This window comes from Carassius gibelio, chromosome A13, assembly GCF_023724105.1.
Source record: "Carassius gibelio isolate Cgi1373 ecotype wild population from Czech Republic chromosome A13, carGib1.2-hapl.c, whole genome shotgun sequence".
NCBI classification, from domain to species: Eukaryota; Metazoa; Chordata; class Actinopteri; order Cypriniformes; family Cyprinidae; genus Carassius; species Carassius gibelio.
In genome coordinates, this window is record NC_068383.1 from 18,175,079 (window position 1) to 18,190,697 (window position 15,619).

At 35.9% G+C, this 15,619-nt stretch overlaps 1 protein-coding gene across 1 annotated transcript; it reads left to right on the plus strand.

Annotated features, from left to right (window-relative positions):
- The first annotated feature begins 601 nt into the window (after positions 1-601).
- On the plus strand, positions 602-1,638 carry LOC128026656 (homeobox protein notochord-like). The gene is made up of 3 exons (XM_052613910.1): positions 602-1,029; positions 1,140-1,327; positions 1,444-1,638. The coding sequence occupies exons 1-3, from the start codon at positions 687-689 to the stop codon at positions 1,636-1,638; spliced, it is 726 nt and encodes a 241-aa protein (XP_052469870.1). The 5' UTR covers positions 602-686.
- Positions 1,639-15,619: the final 13,981 nt, after the last annotated feature.

Below are 15,619 nucleotides of genomic sequence, written 5' to 3' on the forward strand. Positions count from 1 at the left end.
ATATGAAATGTGTTACAATGTGAGGCCCAAATTATGAATTGGTTCATTAACCACGATTAAAATATTATGAGAATCTGGAGTCATAAAGACAAGGCAACGGGCTTTATAGAGATGTACTACGAGTCGTAATGTGATTAGTAGTAGCTATTTTTTGTCCTTCCCTTTTCTTTGACCTGTGAATGTGAGGGAATTTGTTCCGCTTGTACACTTTGAATACAGGAAATAAGGTGATTTGGGTAACACCAATGCACTCTCACAGGACAAATAATATGATTTGGGTAACATCAGTGCACTCTCACGGGACGTGTCTGTGTCGCACAGCCATGCAGGAATTTGTAGTAGATCTGGACCTCCTGGCTCTCGGCTCTTGACCCCCCTCTCTGTGTTTCTGGGCTACCTCCGGGGGCATGTAGTGCAGAGGGCCATTAGGATATTTGACAATCTCAGCTTGTTACAACTCCATCAGTTAATTGGATCCCTTGTAGAGCCGCTCGTTTGACTCATCTGCCACTTAAAAGGACAAAAGCGCGCTGGGGGTCGTTCACACCTCGCGCCCCTGAGCAGGTATAAAACAACCGCTGGCTCTCCAAGCTTCATTCCACTGCGCTCTTCACAAGTTCGAGAACATCTCTACTGCGGATCACTTTTAAACACCTTTTGGACTTTTACCTGCCCAAACAGAAGCCATGCAGATGCCTGGAAGAGCTTATCAAACTTATGGACAATTAGTGCGTCCTCTCCATCCGGACTATGCCACTTCATCAAAACCGAGCACAGGGAAATCCTTCACAATCGACGCTCTGCTTGCAAGGCCTGACCACACGGAGAGAGACAGAACAAGTGTGTATCGGAACATCACCAATCGAGCGCCAGGCTCGAGTTCCAGTGTCCCATTCGCGGCGCATGTGTACTCGCAAATGCCACACTTTGCGTACAGCCAGAGTATCATGACGCAGAATGGGTATCCAGTTTTCTGCTACCCGCCTTACAACTACCAGACAACATGCCGTGGAGCTATATATGCACAAGGTATGAATGTTTGACAAATGTACTGTAATACATTTATTTTAAAAGATATTTACTGAGATAAAAGAACAATGTTCTAATGCCCTAATCAATGCGACTTCTCTCATGCACAGATGCCGTACTGGCTAAAGCAGCAGTCCACTCTCACTATAAACACAAAGCTGGGAAATCAAAGCGAATGCGCACAAGTTTTACCAATGAGCAACTGTCCCGACTGGAGAAGGAGTTCGCGCGGCAGCAGTATATGGTCGGATCCGAGCGCTTCCTTCTGGCATCTGCTCTCCAGCTCACTGAAGCACAGGTAAATAAGCATCAGTTATGAAATTGAATTATGAATGTATTTATATTAGGTACAATGTAGCCTAAACATCGAGCCAACACAGATCAGACACTAAACTTTCTTTCTTGCAACTCCAGGTTAAAGTTTGGTTCCAGAACAGACGCATCAAGTGGCGAAAGCAGAGTCTTGAGCAACAACAAGCCAAGTTAGCCAAACTGGGGCTCGCAGTGCCACCAAAGAGCCCCGGATCTCAGGGCAGGGAGGACGAGGAGAGAGATTTCACAGAAGAGTCTGATGTGGACATTGACATCGAGGATTCACTTCAAGACTGAAAAAACCACACTCGCTGTTATTTTTATACAGCGTTTTTGTATATATTTGATTTCCTCTAGATGAAACAGGCCTCTCTGTTTGTACACATATTTAATTAATAGATATAGCCTATATTTAACGTGTTTCTATGCACACATTGCTCTTATAAGGGTATCTTCGTATTCGATAAAACGTTTGTATATGGATGAAATAAAAGGGAATATATTTTTAAAACTGAATTCGTTGTTTGTTGTGAAAATGTAATTTAAAAATTTAGGGTATCTAAAAAACATTTTGTCTCAAATGTGAAAAAAACATTTAATTACATAGGTATTTAACAAAAAATAATTGGTTACATTAAAGTATATATTGTGTATATAAAATGCAATATCAAGTAGCCTATATACAATCTAGTAATCAAACAGGGTGACTAATTGTGGTTGACTATGATGCATAATCTTCAGATTCAGTTTAAGTTAAATTTAGGTACATTTATTTCCAAATGTACTAGGAACTTATGTCGGCATACTTGCTTACCAATGCATATAAAAAAGTTCACTCAGCAGTAATAATCCATTATACTGGATCACAAGGATAGGAGCAAATATCCAAATTCATACATATAGCTAAAATAATTGAAACCACATGCATCATTATATAGGTAGTACATCAAGGGCGTAACTTTGGGTCTACCATTGGGGGGGTTAAACTCGCGGCATATGAATAATTTTCTTGTGTAAAAGGTAACATGCTAATTTACACTACAGATTATTTAAAATATGATACTATCTTTCTTGCTGGCAAATGAAATTAATAAAGAAAACGAACAAAAGTATTCATTCTGAATATTTCATATTATTTTAATCTGAATGATGTTATGATATTAAGGGGGTTATATTAGTTGGATCTGATTTTTGGGGGGGTCATGACCCCCGTAACCCCCCTGCAAATTACGCACATGTAGTACATATTATTTTAGCAGTTGACTTATTTCATTTTAATTTCAGGCATTTTGCCACTCTTTCAAATGTGAAATAATGTTGATTTTGCACATTACAAATTATTTTCATTTATTAGACAATGACCTTCACAACCACAATTAAATAAAAACATAGGAAATTAGCATTAACAAAAAAAATTAAAAAATAAACTTCAAAGGTCAAATGAGGAACACAGTTACACTCATTTGGAATTTTGTTGCATGAGAAGTCAAAAAAGAGCTTATCTGAGTTCCAGCGGCAGCTGTTGGAGCCATAGTGTGTCTCTTCATTGCAGACAGAGCCTTTTAGACATGGTTGTGTCTTCTTCTTGTCTCTGCTCCACAGCAGACTAAGACATCCTAAAGCCCGTTAGCATGGCGGCTTTGTGCAGTGGCTGGCCTAATAGCTTTGATAAGGATTGATTTGTAATCCTGCTAAGAACACACTGATTACCAGTTAACAAACTCATCACAATGTTTCTGTTCCACTCTTTTAATCTAGTTAAAACCTTAAGGGCAAGAATACAGAAAAGCCCAAAGAATCTGTTCAATGGATAATGTTTAATCTTTAAAATAACAGAAAACTATGATCAAAGATAAGGGAAGTCAGATGATTTAAACTTTGATAATATGACCTTTTGGACTCTTTCACCCTGTAGGTGAATGGAAATTAAGTCTGAAATAGAAAGACAGACTAAGTGCATTGTACTGAGCACATATATAATTATTATTATAATTCAAAATTAAATGATGCATACATTTTGGAATAATAACAAATATTTACCTTTCAGTAAAGAAAAAAAATACATTATTAGCACAATATTAATGTGTGTTTATTTATGAGAGTTTGCAGGAAGATTTCTGTGCTGCAGCACTCATCACTGGCCCACGGGTTGCATTTCGCATGATTAATAGCTTTAGAGAAGAATAAAGCTTATTATGAGAGCCCTGTCATGAGACCTCTTATCCTTAATCCTAAATCATCTCCAAACAGGTAGGCTACTTCTGGAAGCTCTCAATGACATGCAGTACATTGATAAAGAAAGATAAAGAGAGAAAGATCTTGAAACAGCAAGCAAATGGATCGTGCATCAATCTTCCACTGCTGTCCCATCTCTCCTCTTTTATTTGACGGATTTCCAGGCGTGTGTGGATTTCTAAATTTGTTTACGTGCAGACAGACTTTCTGTGATGTGATCTGGTGTAATCTCACAGTAGGTCAAGACGTCCAACAGGGAGGGGGACCCTGGGAAAAGCCACAGGACAGATGCAGCAGGAAAAGGGGAGGAGAGCTCACTATTCCAATTAGTCATCTCTCACCCCCACAAGACACCTTCAGGGCCTCTGTGTGCCCCCCACTGCTAGTATTAGCACAGTGTCTCACTGATTCAGAGATACATCATCCTCTTATCTAACACCCCTTGGGTTACAGCAGCTCCCTTCATCCTCAGAACACAGATTTAAACCTTCAGATCAAGGGATGAAATTGGTTAATAATCACAAACAACAGGCAAAATCCTTAACACAGACTGTAATGCATGCAAGTGTCTGTATGCAAGCCTGTAGTTTTTCACTGAATAACAACTTAGATTGTGCTTCAGCATCTACATTCATTGATTTTATAGAAGACTAATTATTATTATATCATCCTTAATATATCAGGTTACACAAAAAGACAATTTTAAAGGTTATATTATGTGGGAAACAGCCAAGAAGTCAGTTTAAAAGTAGCATTAGTTTTGAGTATTTTAGCGTGGAAACGTAAAAACGTTCAATTTTGCATTTTATTTGCAGTGAAAGGTGCATGCACTCCATCTAATGATCATTAACATTAATCACCAGCGTTTGAACTACACGCAAGCTATTGTGTCTTTGTGAAAGGTTTAGTATGTGAACACAATGACTTCTAACGCGTTGACTGAAAGACGGACTGAAAGGAGCCCGAGGCCAGGCCCTACTTAAAGCGAGCACTTGATGCTAATGCGACGCCCTGTGCAACATTAATCCGTTCCTGTTTTCGCAAGCTTTAGACGCCAACAATTTCAAATCCAAGACAGTTTAGTGGGCATAATGTGCGAAGCAGGAGATTCCCAGCAAACACGGAGAAAAAGACTTACATTTAAATTAATTTAGCTCAACCGTTTATATCGGTAGTTACTGTAAGACAGTCAAAGTTAGGCAAGTAATGAGTGCAGGTGGCGATGGCGAACTGCTTGACTTGTCACGCAGGTGGCAGTAGCGCATAGCCTATGTTTGAGACTCCTCCCAACTGGTTCAGATCGAGTGAAAATCTGCAGCTACTTAATGAAACAGATTAGCTAAACACACCGAGGTCACAGGAGACAAATTGGGAGGAAGTGTGAGCCCCGAGCGAACACAGTTTGTCGAGACTTATCTTTTCTGTTCTTTGTTAAAATAGCGAAGCTTAAATGCATCAAGTCCCGTAGATTTAATACGGCACTTATTAAATGTTTAATAAGTATTTTAATACTCTTTTTTTTTAATGAGCCAAAAAGAATACACGTCACACCTCTGTTTATCAATTTGCACTAGCTACCAATAGCTGCTCCATTAAATTCAAGGCATTGATGTTTTCCTACAAAACTACCACTGGCTCTGCACCCCTTTACCTAAATTTGTTATTTCAGACTTATGTGCCCTCTAGAAGCTTGCGTTCTGCTGGTGAACTTCGCTTGATTGTGCCATCCCAAAGAAGCACAAAGTCACTTTTACAGACTTTTAAATTAAATATCCCCTGCTGGTGGAATGACCTCCCCAACTCAATCCGAGCAGCTGAGTCCTTAGCCATCTTCAAGAATCGGCTTAAAACACATCTCTTCCATCTTTATTTGACCCTCTAATGTTAACACTCACTATTCTCATTCTAATCTTAAAAAAAATTCGAACTACCTTTCTAATCTTTTTTTTTTTTTCATTTATTATGCAATGTATGTATATAGAGCAAGCTGGTGTGTGTGTGTGTGTGTGTGTGTGTGTGTGTATATATATATATATATATATATATATATATATATATATATATATATATATATATATAAGACCTCTAACACTAGCTTGCTCTATTCTTTTTGTATTCTATCTATTTTCTTTTTATTTATTACATTATTTAAAAGCACTTACCGGTATATATCATTGCATTTTTTTTTATTGCTTCCACTGTCCTCATATGTAAGTCACTTTGGATAAAAGTGTCTGCTAAATGAATGAATGTAAATGTAAATTTAATAAATCATCACATTATAGATAGATATTTAGTTAAATGCTTATATACTTATACGTGTTCTGGCATCATAGTTCAACTTTTCAGTTCAAACTGTGATTTTGGTTCATGTGTTCAAAAACATTCTAATTTTGTGATTATTCTTATATGTGTAATTGGACTTTTGACTTAATACAGCCCCATACAGCAGCATATATTCACGTTATAATAATACAGACAAAAATATCTTTACTTCCATTGTGTCCAAATCCTCCTTCACAAAAACTTGAAACAGTCCAACACCTTATAATAGTATTAAACACATTCATGTAAGGTCAAATTAATGGCTTATAAGAATCACAAACAGCTATGTGTCATCATGTTTCAGTATATATTGTGTCTTTATTAAAATAGTAATTTCTAAACATTAAACAAATATACCTTTAATATATTTCCTTCATTTCAGAGTCAATTCAGTTTTACCCATTGCATAAAAATATCATGTAAAGGGCATCCCTGAGTCTGGAAAGTAAGACAGAAATCCCAAAGAGAATATGCAGGTTTGGGTTCATAAAGGCCATCAGTGGGTTTCCCCTGACTTCGAAGAAAAATATCTCTCCTGTTGCAGAAAAGGAAACCCTGTTATCTGTAACCAACAAATAGTGATTCATGCATTCTGTCACTATTCAGACAAAAGGTTTATCTATTTCCAGCCAGAAGTAATCTAGTTTAAGCATCTAAACAACCATACTTGTATGAGTAATTATAACCAGGCCGTATCTCTCACGAGCCCTTGAATAATAATGAGTAGCACTAGAAACTCCATTGTGTGACAGATGAGCTGACTTACGTGGAACATTGTTTTTCCCATCATTATTAACTGCCAAATAAACCTGCTTTACACAAATCTAGGAAATAGCTCTATAAGTTCTGGTTATTTAAACAAATATAAAATCACAACAACTTATTCAATTAAATTTACTATTAATTATAAACCCGATTCCAAAAAAGTTGGGACACTTTACAAATTGTGAATAAATGATGTGGAAGTTTCAAATTTCAATATTTTATTTAGAATACAACATAGATGACATATCAAATGTTTAAATTGAAAAAAACATAATTTTAAGGGGAAAATAAGTTGATTTTAAATTGTTTAAGGCCATGTTTAGCACTGTGTGGCATCTTCTCTTTTTTTACAGTCTGCAAACGTCTGGAGACTGAGGAGACAAGTTGCTCAAGTTTAGGAATAGGAATGTTGTCAGATTTTTGTCTAATACAGGCTTCTATCTGCTAAACTGTCTTAGGTCTTCTTTGTCGCATCTTCCTCTTTATGATGTGCCACATGTTTTCTATGGGTGAAAAATCTGGACTGCAGGCTGGCCATTTCAGTACCTGGATTTCAAAAATAGAAGCATTCCTGTATGTGATGCAGTGCCAACTAAGGGCCCGAAGATCACGGGCATCCAGTATGGTTTTCCGGCCTTGACCTTTACACACAGAGATTGTTCCAGATTCTCTGAATCTTTGGATGATATCATGCACTGTAGATAGTGATAACTTCAAACTCTTTTCACTTTTTATCTGAGAAACTCCTTTCTGATATTGCTCCACTATTTTTCGCCACATTATTGGGGGAATGGTGATCCTCTGCCCATCTTGACTTCTGAGAGACACTGCAACTCTGAGAGGCTCTATTTATACCCAATCATGTTGCCAATTGACCTAATAATTTGCATATTGTTCCTCCAGCTGTCTTTATATGTACATTCTCACTTTTCTGGCCTCTTATTGCTATCTATCCCAACTTTTTTGGAATGTGTAGCTCTCATGAAATCCAAAATGAACCAATATTTGGCATGACATTTCAAAATGTCTCACTTTCAACATTTGATATGTTATCTATATTCTATTGTGAATAAAATATAAGTTTATGAGATTTGTAAATTATTCCATTCCTTTTTTACTCACAATTTGCCCAGTGTCCCAACTTCTTTGGAATCGGGTTTGTATTTGAATTATGTTTAAAAGGACGACTTGACAGGAAAAGAAATGTGTTCAACTTATCTGAGTTCTGTACAAGAAATGTGCTGTAAATATAAATAATACTCAAAGTCTTTTAAGATTATGTATGAAATCTGTTTTAAACCACATATCTGACACCATTAAGATGATGATGAATCAGAGTCCAAAAATGTCTCTTCTGAATGATCTTTCTTCAATGACTCAGTTTTCCTTTTCAACCCACACAGAATGGCTGCACTGTTTTGATCTTATTATACTGCATATTAACAATACTCAGTCCAGATACTGACTCCTCAGGTTCCCCTCACTGTCAGAGACATTCAGCAGCTCCACCACTTCATCTCTGACGATGTCCTCCTCTTCCTCAACCTCCCTGGATGTCTGAAGCTCCTCTGTATCTTTGCCTCCTAGCTCCAGGTAGCATTTGGCGGGAGGATTGGCTCTCCTGCTCCACACCCCAGGGTCAGTCTTGTTCTTGGCAGCCTGGGCCGCAGAGGTTGGATCGTCCCAAATTGAAGGCGCTGTTAGCTTGGTCTCCTGATTCACTGCTTTGAACCCCAGTGTAGGGGGCCACTACAGCTGTAGATTTACTGAAGCATAACCCCATGTGTCCCGCTTTCTGTAAGAGGAGAGCTCCAAATAGACAGTCTGCTCCTGCATTAAGAGTTATTTCTGGATATGAACAATGCTAATATTGCACTCAAATCTCATAGTAATCCATAAAAGGGTAGCGGGAACCTATTTTAGTATTTTCCACTCTCAGCTGGTTTGGACAGAAATATTTGTCTTAGCACTTCAGCAGGATCTGAAGAGCTCTTAACTTCACATGTCCCAGCAGCCTGCCACAGCTCTCTGTCAAACACATATCATAAATGGACTTTTAGAACAGCCAAAAACGGTTTATTATGTGATATATTAAGTTATCAACAGTACTTCAGAGCAGAGCAGAGTAAGACTTAATAATAGCAACAATCTGTCTATAAATCTCTCAGAGATAAGTCATCCGGATTCATCAAACACAATAGTCAAAACTCAGGAGAAAAAAAAAATAAACAAAACAAATTTCACAGAAGGCACAACTGGAGATTAGGAATTTATTATCTTTCATGTATTATCAAGATTCTGATAGTTCTGTCATTTTAATTTCACTGGATGCTATTGCTACTCATTCCTAAGGGCATGAAATAGTAAATAAATGGTCGCACTTAAGTGGACTTAAAGGGTTTCTTCACCCAGAAATTTAAATTAGGCTGTGTTTTACTCACCCCTGAGTCATCCTAGGTGTATATGACTTTTTTCTTTCAGACAAATCCAGTAGGAGTCATATAAAAATTGTCTTGGGTATTCAAAGCTCTATCACTGGGTGGTTGTTACAGTGCTTCAGTCCAAAAGAAGCTCAATAAAAAGCGCCCATCAACCAACCGTCACTAATTAGAAGTACAAAACTAGGATTTGTACAGAAGAATGCCTTCTTTACAAATAATTTTATAATGTGAATTTAGTAAATTAATCTCTCACTGGAATGATTATTACATTTTTTCATAGCATTTACCATTTAATTATGCATCAGTCCTCCTGAGCTGCACTGGCCCAACCAATGATGTGAGTTAAGGACAAACCTTTCCAACAAATGGCAGATGGGATAGGAAACCTATTTGAAAACAGTCGTTATTTCTAGCAGTAATCAGTTTTGTAATTTCTGTACTTTTTTAATTTCAAGTTTGCTGTACCTCAATTCATATTTCACAGGTGTGGACACGATTTTTGTCCTTATTTTAGGCTACATCACGATCATCTGTTAGCATTTAGTGAGTCACTCATGCTGGTCATATAAGGAACAGGATTTTTGTAATGCATCAACATTATTTTTTGAATTTTAAGAATGTGTCTATAACACTATAACACATTCATAAAAAAATCTAATTCATAGTGATCTTGTATTAAGTTTTGCATTAAACACAGAGGAAAAAGGAAAGCTGTGAGTAGTCAAAAGTAAATTAGTTGAAAAAAGTCCCTTTTCAGAGATAACCTTTCTTTCAGAGTCATATTTCTGTGTCCAAACAGAATTGGAAGGATATTCTCATAATGATGCTGCCAAATTTTCCAGGTGAAAATGAGAGATTCAGGAGATAATGCGGCAGGTATACGGTAACTAGGTAAAGCTGCTTGTGGGCATATGACAAATAACTAGTACTCAGCACGACAGGGATTTCCCGCTTCTATGGAATTTTTACTCTTTCAGGAGTTTAAAAGCTGAAGCCCTGAAAACTCATCAATCAGATCAATTGACAACTTCACGACAACTTAACAACTTGACGACAACTCCGAAATAGAGCAATGAATACCTATGCATGCTTCATATTTCTGCTGGCCATCGGTCTTTCTGCTCAGGTTTCAGAATTCGATATAGACTTCCAAATTATGTTGAATACAGCAAGACTGGGTCCCGATAGGACACTTATGGTAAGTACTAAAAATCATGCTACAAATTTGACTCTTTTGAGGATGTTTAAAATGTATACATTTCTTAATGTTGAAACATCTGTCTTTCTTTCATTAATTTACAGGACTGCCCAGAAAAATGCAATGAGGTAAAAAAAAAAAAAAAGAAAATTACTCACAAACTGCATTTGATTTTGTACTTGATTTAAAGCTCTTGCAGTGTTTGCTGGGCTCCAGAATGTGCATTTGAAACTTGAAACATGTAGATACCTGTTAATACGCTGGGTCTCATACATACTGTTGAACCACAGACTAATGCTTATCAGAATAACACAAGATAGTATCATATTTGTGCATTGCTCTGACTTCCTTTCCATTTGCATGATTGTTCCATCTGTATAAGCTCAAATCCTTTTACCACCAAAGAAGAAATTTTGCTTTGACTTAGCAGTTTCAATTTCTATGCTCTCATAAACAAAAGTGTAAAATCTGGCACTGGAGTGGTACTCTAAGGTACAGAAGCTAAAAGGTACATCTTTGTACCTTATTTAACTCTAGATGGTATGTTTTAGTAGCCTAAATTGTACTAGTTAATGTTTTTTTTTCTGAGACTGTAAATTCAAAATGGTTGTGCCAATGGCAGACAATACTTTAAAACAAGTCTGCTTTAATAAAGCAGTAACAGTGGACTGTTTTTCTCATGCAGGAAGGACCATGCAAATGTCAAAACTTCACTTGTTCGGTAAGGCATGTTTATTTTACATTTACACTGACCTGCAATCAGTCAGTCAAACTGACTTGTATCAGTTATTGATTTCTATGTGATTTTTCTTGCTTTATCTTACCTCATTACTAATGCAAATCTTACTCCACAAAAGTAGCACAGAAACGCTTCTGAAGTGGCATTTAGATGTCTTTACCAAACTGTTTAATGTTTTTTAGAGGTGTCATAAAATTGTATACTTTGAAACTAGGGGCTGTAGTGACATAATTTAGTCTGACATTGCACATTTGCACTGAATTTTGAGCAGGCATAGAGCAGCCTTAACTCTGTAGCTGTATAAAGAATGTATAAATCCACCTAAATAAGTGCTTAATCCACAGTGTTGTGTCATTCTGTTTAGGTGAATACTACTTTGAAGGAGTGCATTGCAACTGGCCTTGGCAAACTCAAATTAAGCAAAACTGAATATATTATTGAGAGATTGAAGGTAAGTTTGCTTTACAGGAAATCATTATTTTTGTTTGTTTTTTAAAGTCACTTATGTATAACATCAGTTCACATGTTAAATAAAATGAATGATTCTTAAATTGAGCAATATTAGAATGACTGTAACATCAATGACTGTAACATTTTGTACTGCACTCATCTGATGGCATCAAATTCTCTTTTTCTTTTCTTTTTCTCACTAAACAAGCTGGATTCAAGGTATAACACCAAAGACTTATGGACTGAAGATGAAAAACTACAAATACGCCAAGATCTCGGGAAAAAAGACTCTCCTAAAAGCTTCCTTGAAGAAATTAAGACGATGCATCAAAGATTAAATGTAAAAACAGCTGCGCTCAAAGTTAAACGAAGATCATTACATGACCTTTTTAAAAGAAAATCTTAAAAATAATGGGCATGTCAAATCCTATATTTAGGACTCACAAGGCATTTTAGTACTAAAACTAGCTCCTAAATCTGTGAAACGTGAAGAGAACTCCTTAGCCACTAAGACCAAGTCACAAACTATCCTAAAATATTTGACCATAATGAGCTTTTATAAAGGCATCACCTTCAGTTTAGAACTCTATATTTTCCTTTGATTAGGCTATGTACTTGATTTCATTGACCAGTTGGGCAAGAAGTAACAGCTGTTCTTGCGTCCAGTTTGGATTACTTCTAGCCATAATTATTCTACTCTGTTATTTAAAAGGCAGTTTTTATGCATATTCACTAATTATGAGAAGCACACCTATATAAGAGGCTGACAATTAGCTGAACACATACTTGTTTAATTAGTGACACTCAGTCTGCATTTTAAAATCTTTATTTGAATGTGGCAACATTTTTACATTTTAAATCTTTATCTTTACTCTTAAATATTTATATGAATAAATCTCTGACAGCGACTATCAGCCAATCACTGAGGGCATAGTTAGTAAGCATGCTGACATCATCCATAGCAACGAGGTCAACCCCGCCCCTGACTCTCACTGAAGACTTCTCTCTGTTCCTTGGTACAAGTTTGTCTCAGCAGCTTTGTGAAAAGGTTTAAAGAGATGCTAAAAACATTTACTGCTATATAGGGGAACTCTTAGTGGTGAGATCAAATGTTTTTCGAATACGAGCTGAATTGTTATCTGATTAATTTATAACATATTTATATATTTATTCATTTATTTATTCTTGTTGGTATGAATGTTTCTAACTGTCAAGTGTAAAATGATACAATAAACATCTAATTTCAAATCTAATCTATGTGTTAAAATACAGTCTTATTACAAAACTTTTACATTTAGTAGATGCTTTTGTTCAAAGGGACCTAAATGATGATCATAGAAGAAACCAAAACCGCAAGAAGGGCAATAATATGTTAGTGGTTTTTATGGCAATAATATGTAAGTGCCCAGTTTTGCTGTGACAAGACTAGGTTAGCAGTACACATAGCAAGGATTTATTTTATTATAAATAAAAATAAAAAACAAGTTAATAGAATGGAAAAAGAATTGGGAACGCTAGTGTTAAAGAGTCTTTTTTTTTTTCTATAAAAATAAAACAAGAAAATAAGAAGACAAGTAGTAAGAAGACAAGTCGTAAGCATAGAAATAGATTAGAGAGTGCTAGAGTTAGAGGCTCAAACGAAGAAGAAAGAGGTTCATTTTTAGCCGTTTCTTGAAGATGGATAAGGACTTCTCGGATTGAGTTGGGCAGTTCATTCACCAGGAGCAAACAGTTCATGTAAAAGTCTGTGAAAGTGATTTTGTGCCTCTTTGGGATGGCACAAAGAATTATTTTATAAGAGAATTCATGACAGATCTGAGTAAATTTTCTTAGTTGGTCTCTCTTAGTTTCAATGTGGACAGTTTTTATATTTAACTGCATTAGTTAAAGGTGGAGTACAAAGATAGAAATGTAAATATACTTACATATTAAATGGTTTACTTTACAATGCAGAATGAAAACAACTGGTATAGTACCAATTTGAGATGTAGCCCACTGGTCTGTGTAGGTGTTCAAATAAACTATATTTATTATTATAATATTCCCATACAATGTTTGTTCTTCTGAATATAACGGCAAAAAGACAAAATGCTTTTACGCACTAATTAAGAAACATGCCTATAATATATCCTTGGTCTTTCTACCTCCACAAAACAGTTTAATGCAAAAACACATTCTTTACCACCAGAGGGCAGCAGCGGACAGCAACAGAAACTCCAGTCGAGGCTATCTTTCATCAATTAGGGAAACGGGATTCTAAAGCTCATTTAGAAAGTAATGTTCAATATGAAAAAAATGAACAGTAAAATTATTTTGGGTCAGTCAAAGCTAGAAGTCTAAACAGTGTCCCTTGCTATACAAATATGGGGAACAACATGAATCTGAGAGTTTGGAGAATTTACCTTAACATAGCTTCATATTTTAATAATATATTGCTTATATTTTAATGATATACAATTAAGATATATTTATATATATTTTTAATATAAAAATTGTATATAAATATAAATAAAAAATAATATTTTGTATTGTAAATATATTAAAATATATTAATATAAAAATATACATATAAATGTAATTTATATATTATTAAATGTATGTTAAATGTATTTATTTACATTTAAATAAATATATATTTAAATAAATATACATATTTGTGTGCTTTAATTATTTTTTATTTAAATAATTGCATTTCAGGTGTTTCAATCAGCTCCATTGACTCAGGTTTATAAAAACAAACACCTATAGCCATGCAGTCTGCATTTATGAATAGCTCAGTTATGTGATAGGATGCAAACTTTTTCAATAAGTCCAGTAAAAATTCATCCCTGTTATAGATATTTCATGGTCATCTGTGGTATATTATTGGAAACCCCGCACCACTGACCTCAGACGTCATCTGCCTGGAACTGCTTCTGTGTACAACTATTGGAGCAAACTAGATTAAAGTGATTATTACGCTTTGAATATATATATTTTTAGATATTAGAAGAAAGTCATAAACACCTAATGCCTTGAGGGTGAGTAACTCATGGGCTAATTTTCATTTTTGGGTGAACTAACCCCTTCAAATTACAATGTACAATGTCTAACATCATATAGTTCTGTAAAGCATGCAAGCATGGACTCTGGAGCAGTGGAAACCTGTTCTGTGGAGATACTCTTCTCTGCTTGGCAGGTTAATGGGCGAGTCTGGGTTTGGCGGATGTGTGAACTGGGAAGCGTGGTAGAGGAGGGATTATGGTATGGGACAGGTTTTCAGGGGTTAGGCCCATTATTTTAAGTGAAGGGAAATATTAATGCTTCAGCATTGCAAGAAATTTTGGGCAATGCTATGCTTCCAACTTTATTGGAAGGTGTTTGTGGAAGGCACTTTTTCCAGCTGTTACAGATGGAAAGCGTGGACCAACTCCATATATTTCGAAATCCATATCATTTGGTGTAATGGTCAGATGTTCCATAAAGTTTATATTTATTATATTTATTATATATTATAACAATATATTATATTAAATATTATATTGTGTAATATATAATAGATATTTTAAGTACAGTTATCACATGAATGTAGTTTTGGATGATTAACAAGGTCTTCAACACATGGTCCAAAACTTTGCAAATACAGCTCACTTACATAAGGGTTCCCTATGCGTGTCATAGTGGTAAGTTCTCTTGGTTTTTACATGTGCTCTCTGAATCTTTGACTGTGTCCTGCTTCATTTAAGAAATCCCATTCAAATCAGGAAATGGGAGAGAGAAAGTGAGATGGTGTTTGCTTACAGCCTAGCCTCCTTTAAAATGATTCCTTTTGATGAAAGGTTTAAATCTATCTCTAGTCCTCCCATCCCTCTCTCTCTCTCTCTCTCTCTCTCTCTCTCTCTCTCTCAGCATGGTAGTTTTTAATTCTGTGTTTGTGCAGATGGCTGGTTGCCCCATTAGCATTCATTACAGATTCCTTGAGCACTTAATTATGGAACAAGAGAGAAGAGTGGCAGACGGAAATGTTGAGGAGCTTCTCTCTCAATCTCTTTTCCCTGTCACTTCATTGCATCCTTTAGGTCCATGTCACAGATAAAGATCCATGAATAGTTTTTTCAGAATGCTTGTATGAACGAGTTTGTTCCA

Coding starts and splice junctions, on each gene's coding strand:
- LOC128026656 (XM_052613910.1), top strand. CDS start 687: ATGCAGATGCCTGGAAGAGCTTATCAAACTTATGGACAATTAGTGCGT. Junction 1,030..1,139: donor TGGAGCTATATATGCACAAG/GTATGAATGTTT, acceptor TCTCATGCACAG/ATGCCGTACTGGCTAAAGCA. Junction 1,328..1,443: donor TCCAGCTCACTGAAGCACAG/GTAAATAAGCAT, acceptor TTGCAACTCCAG/GTTAAAGTTTGGTTCCAGAA.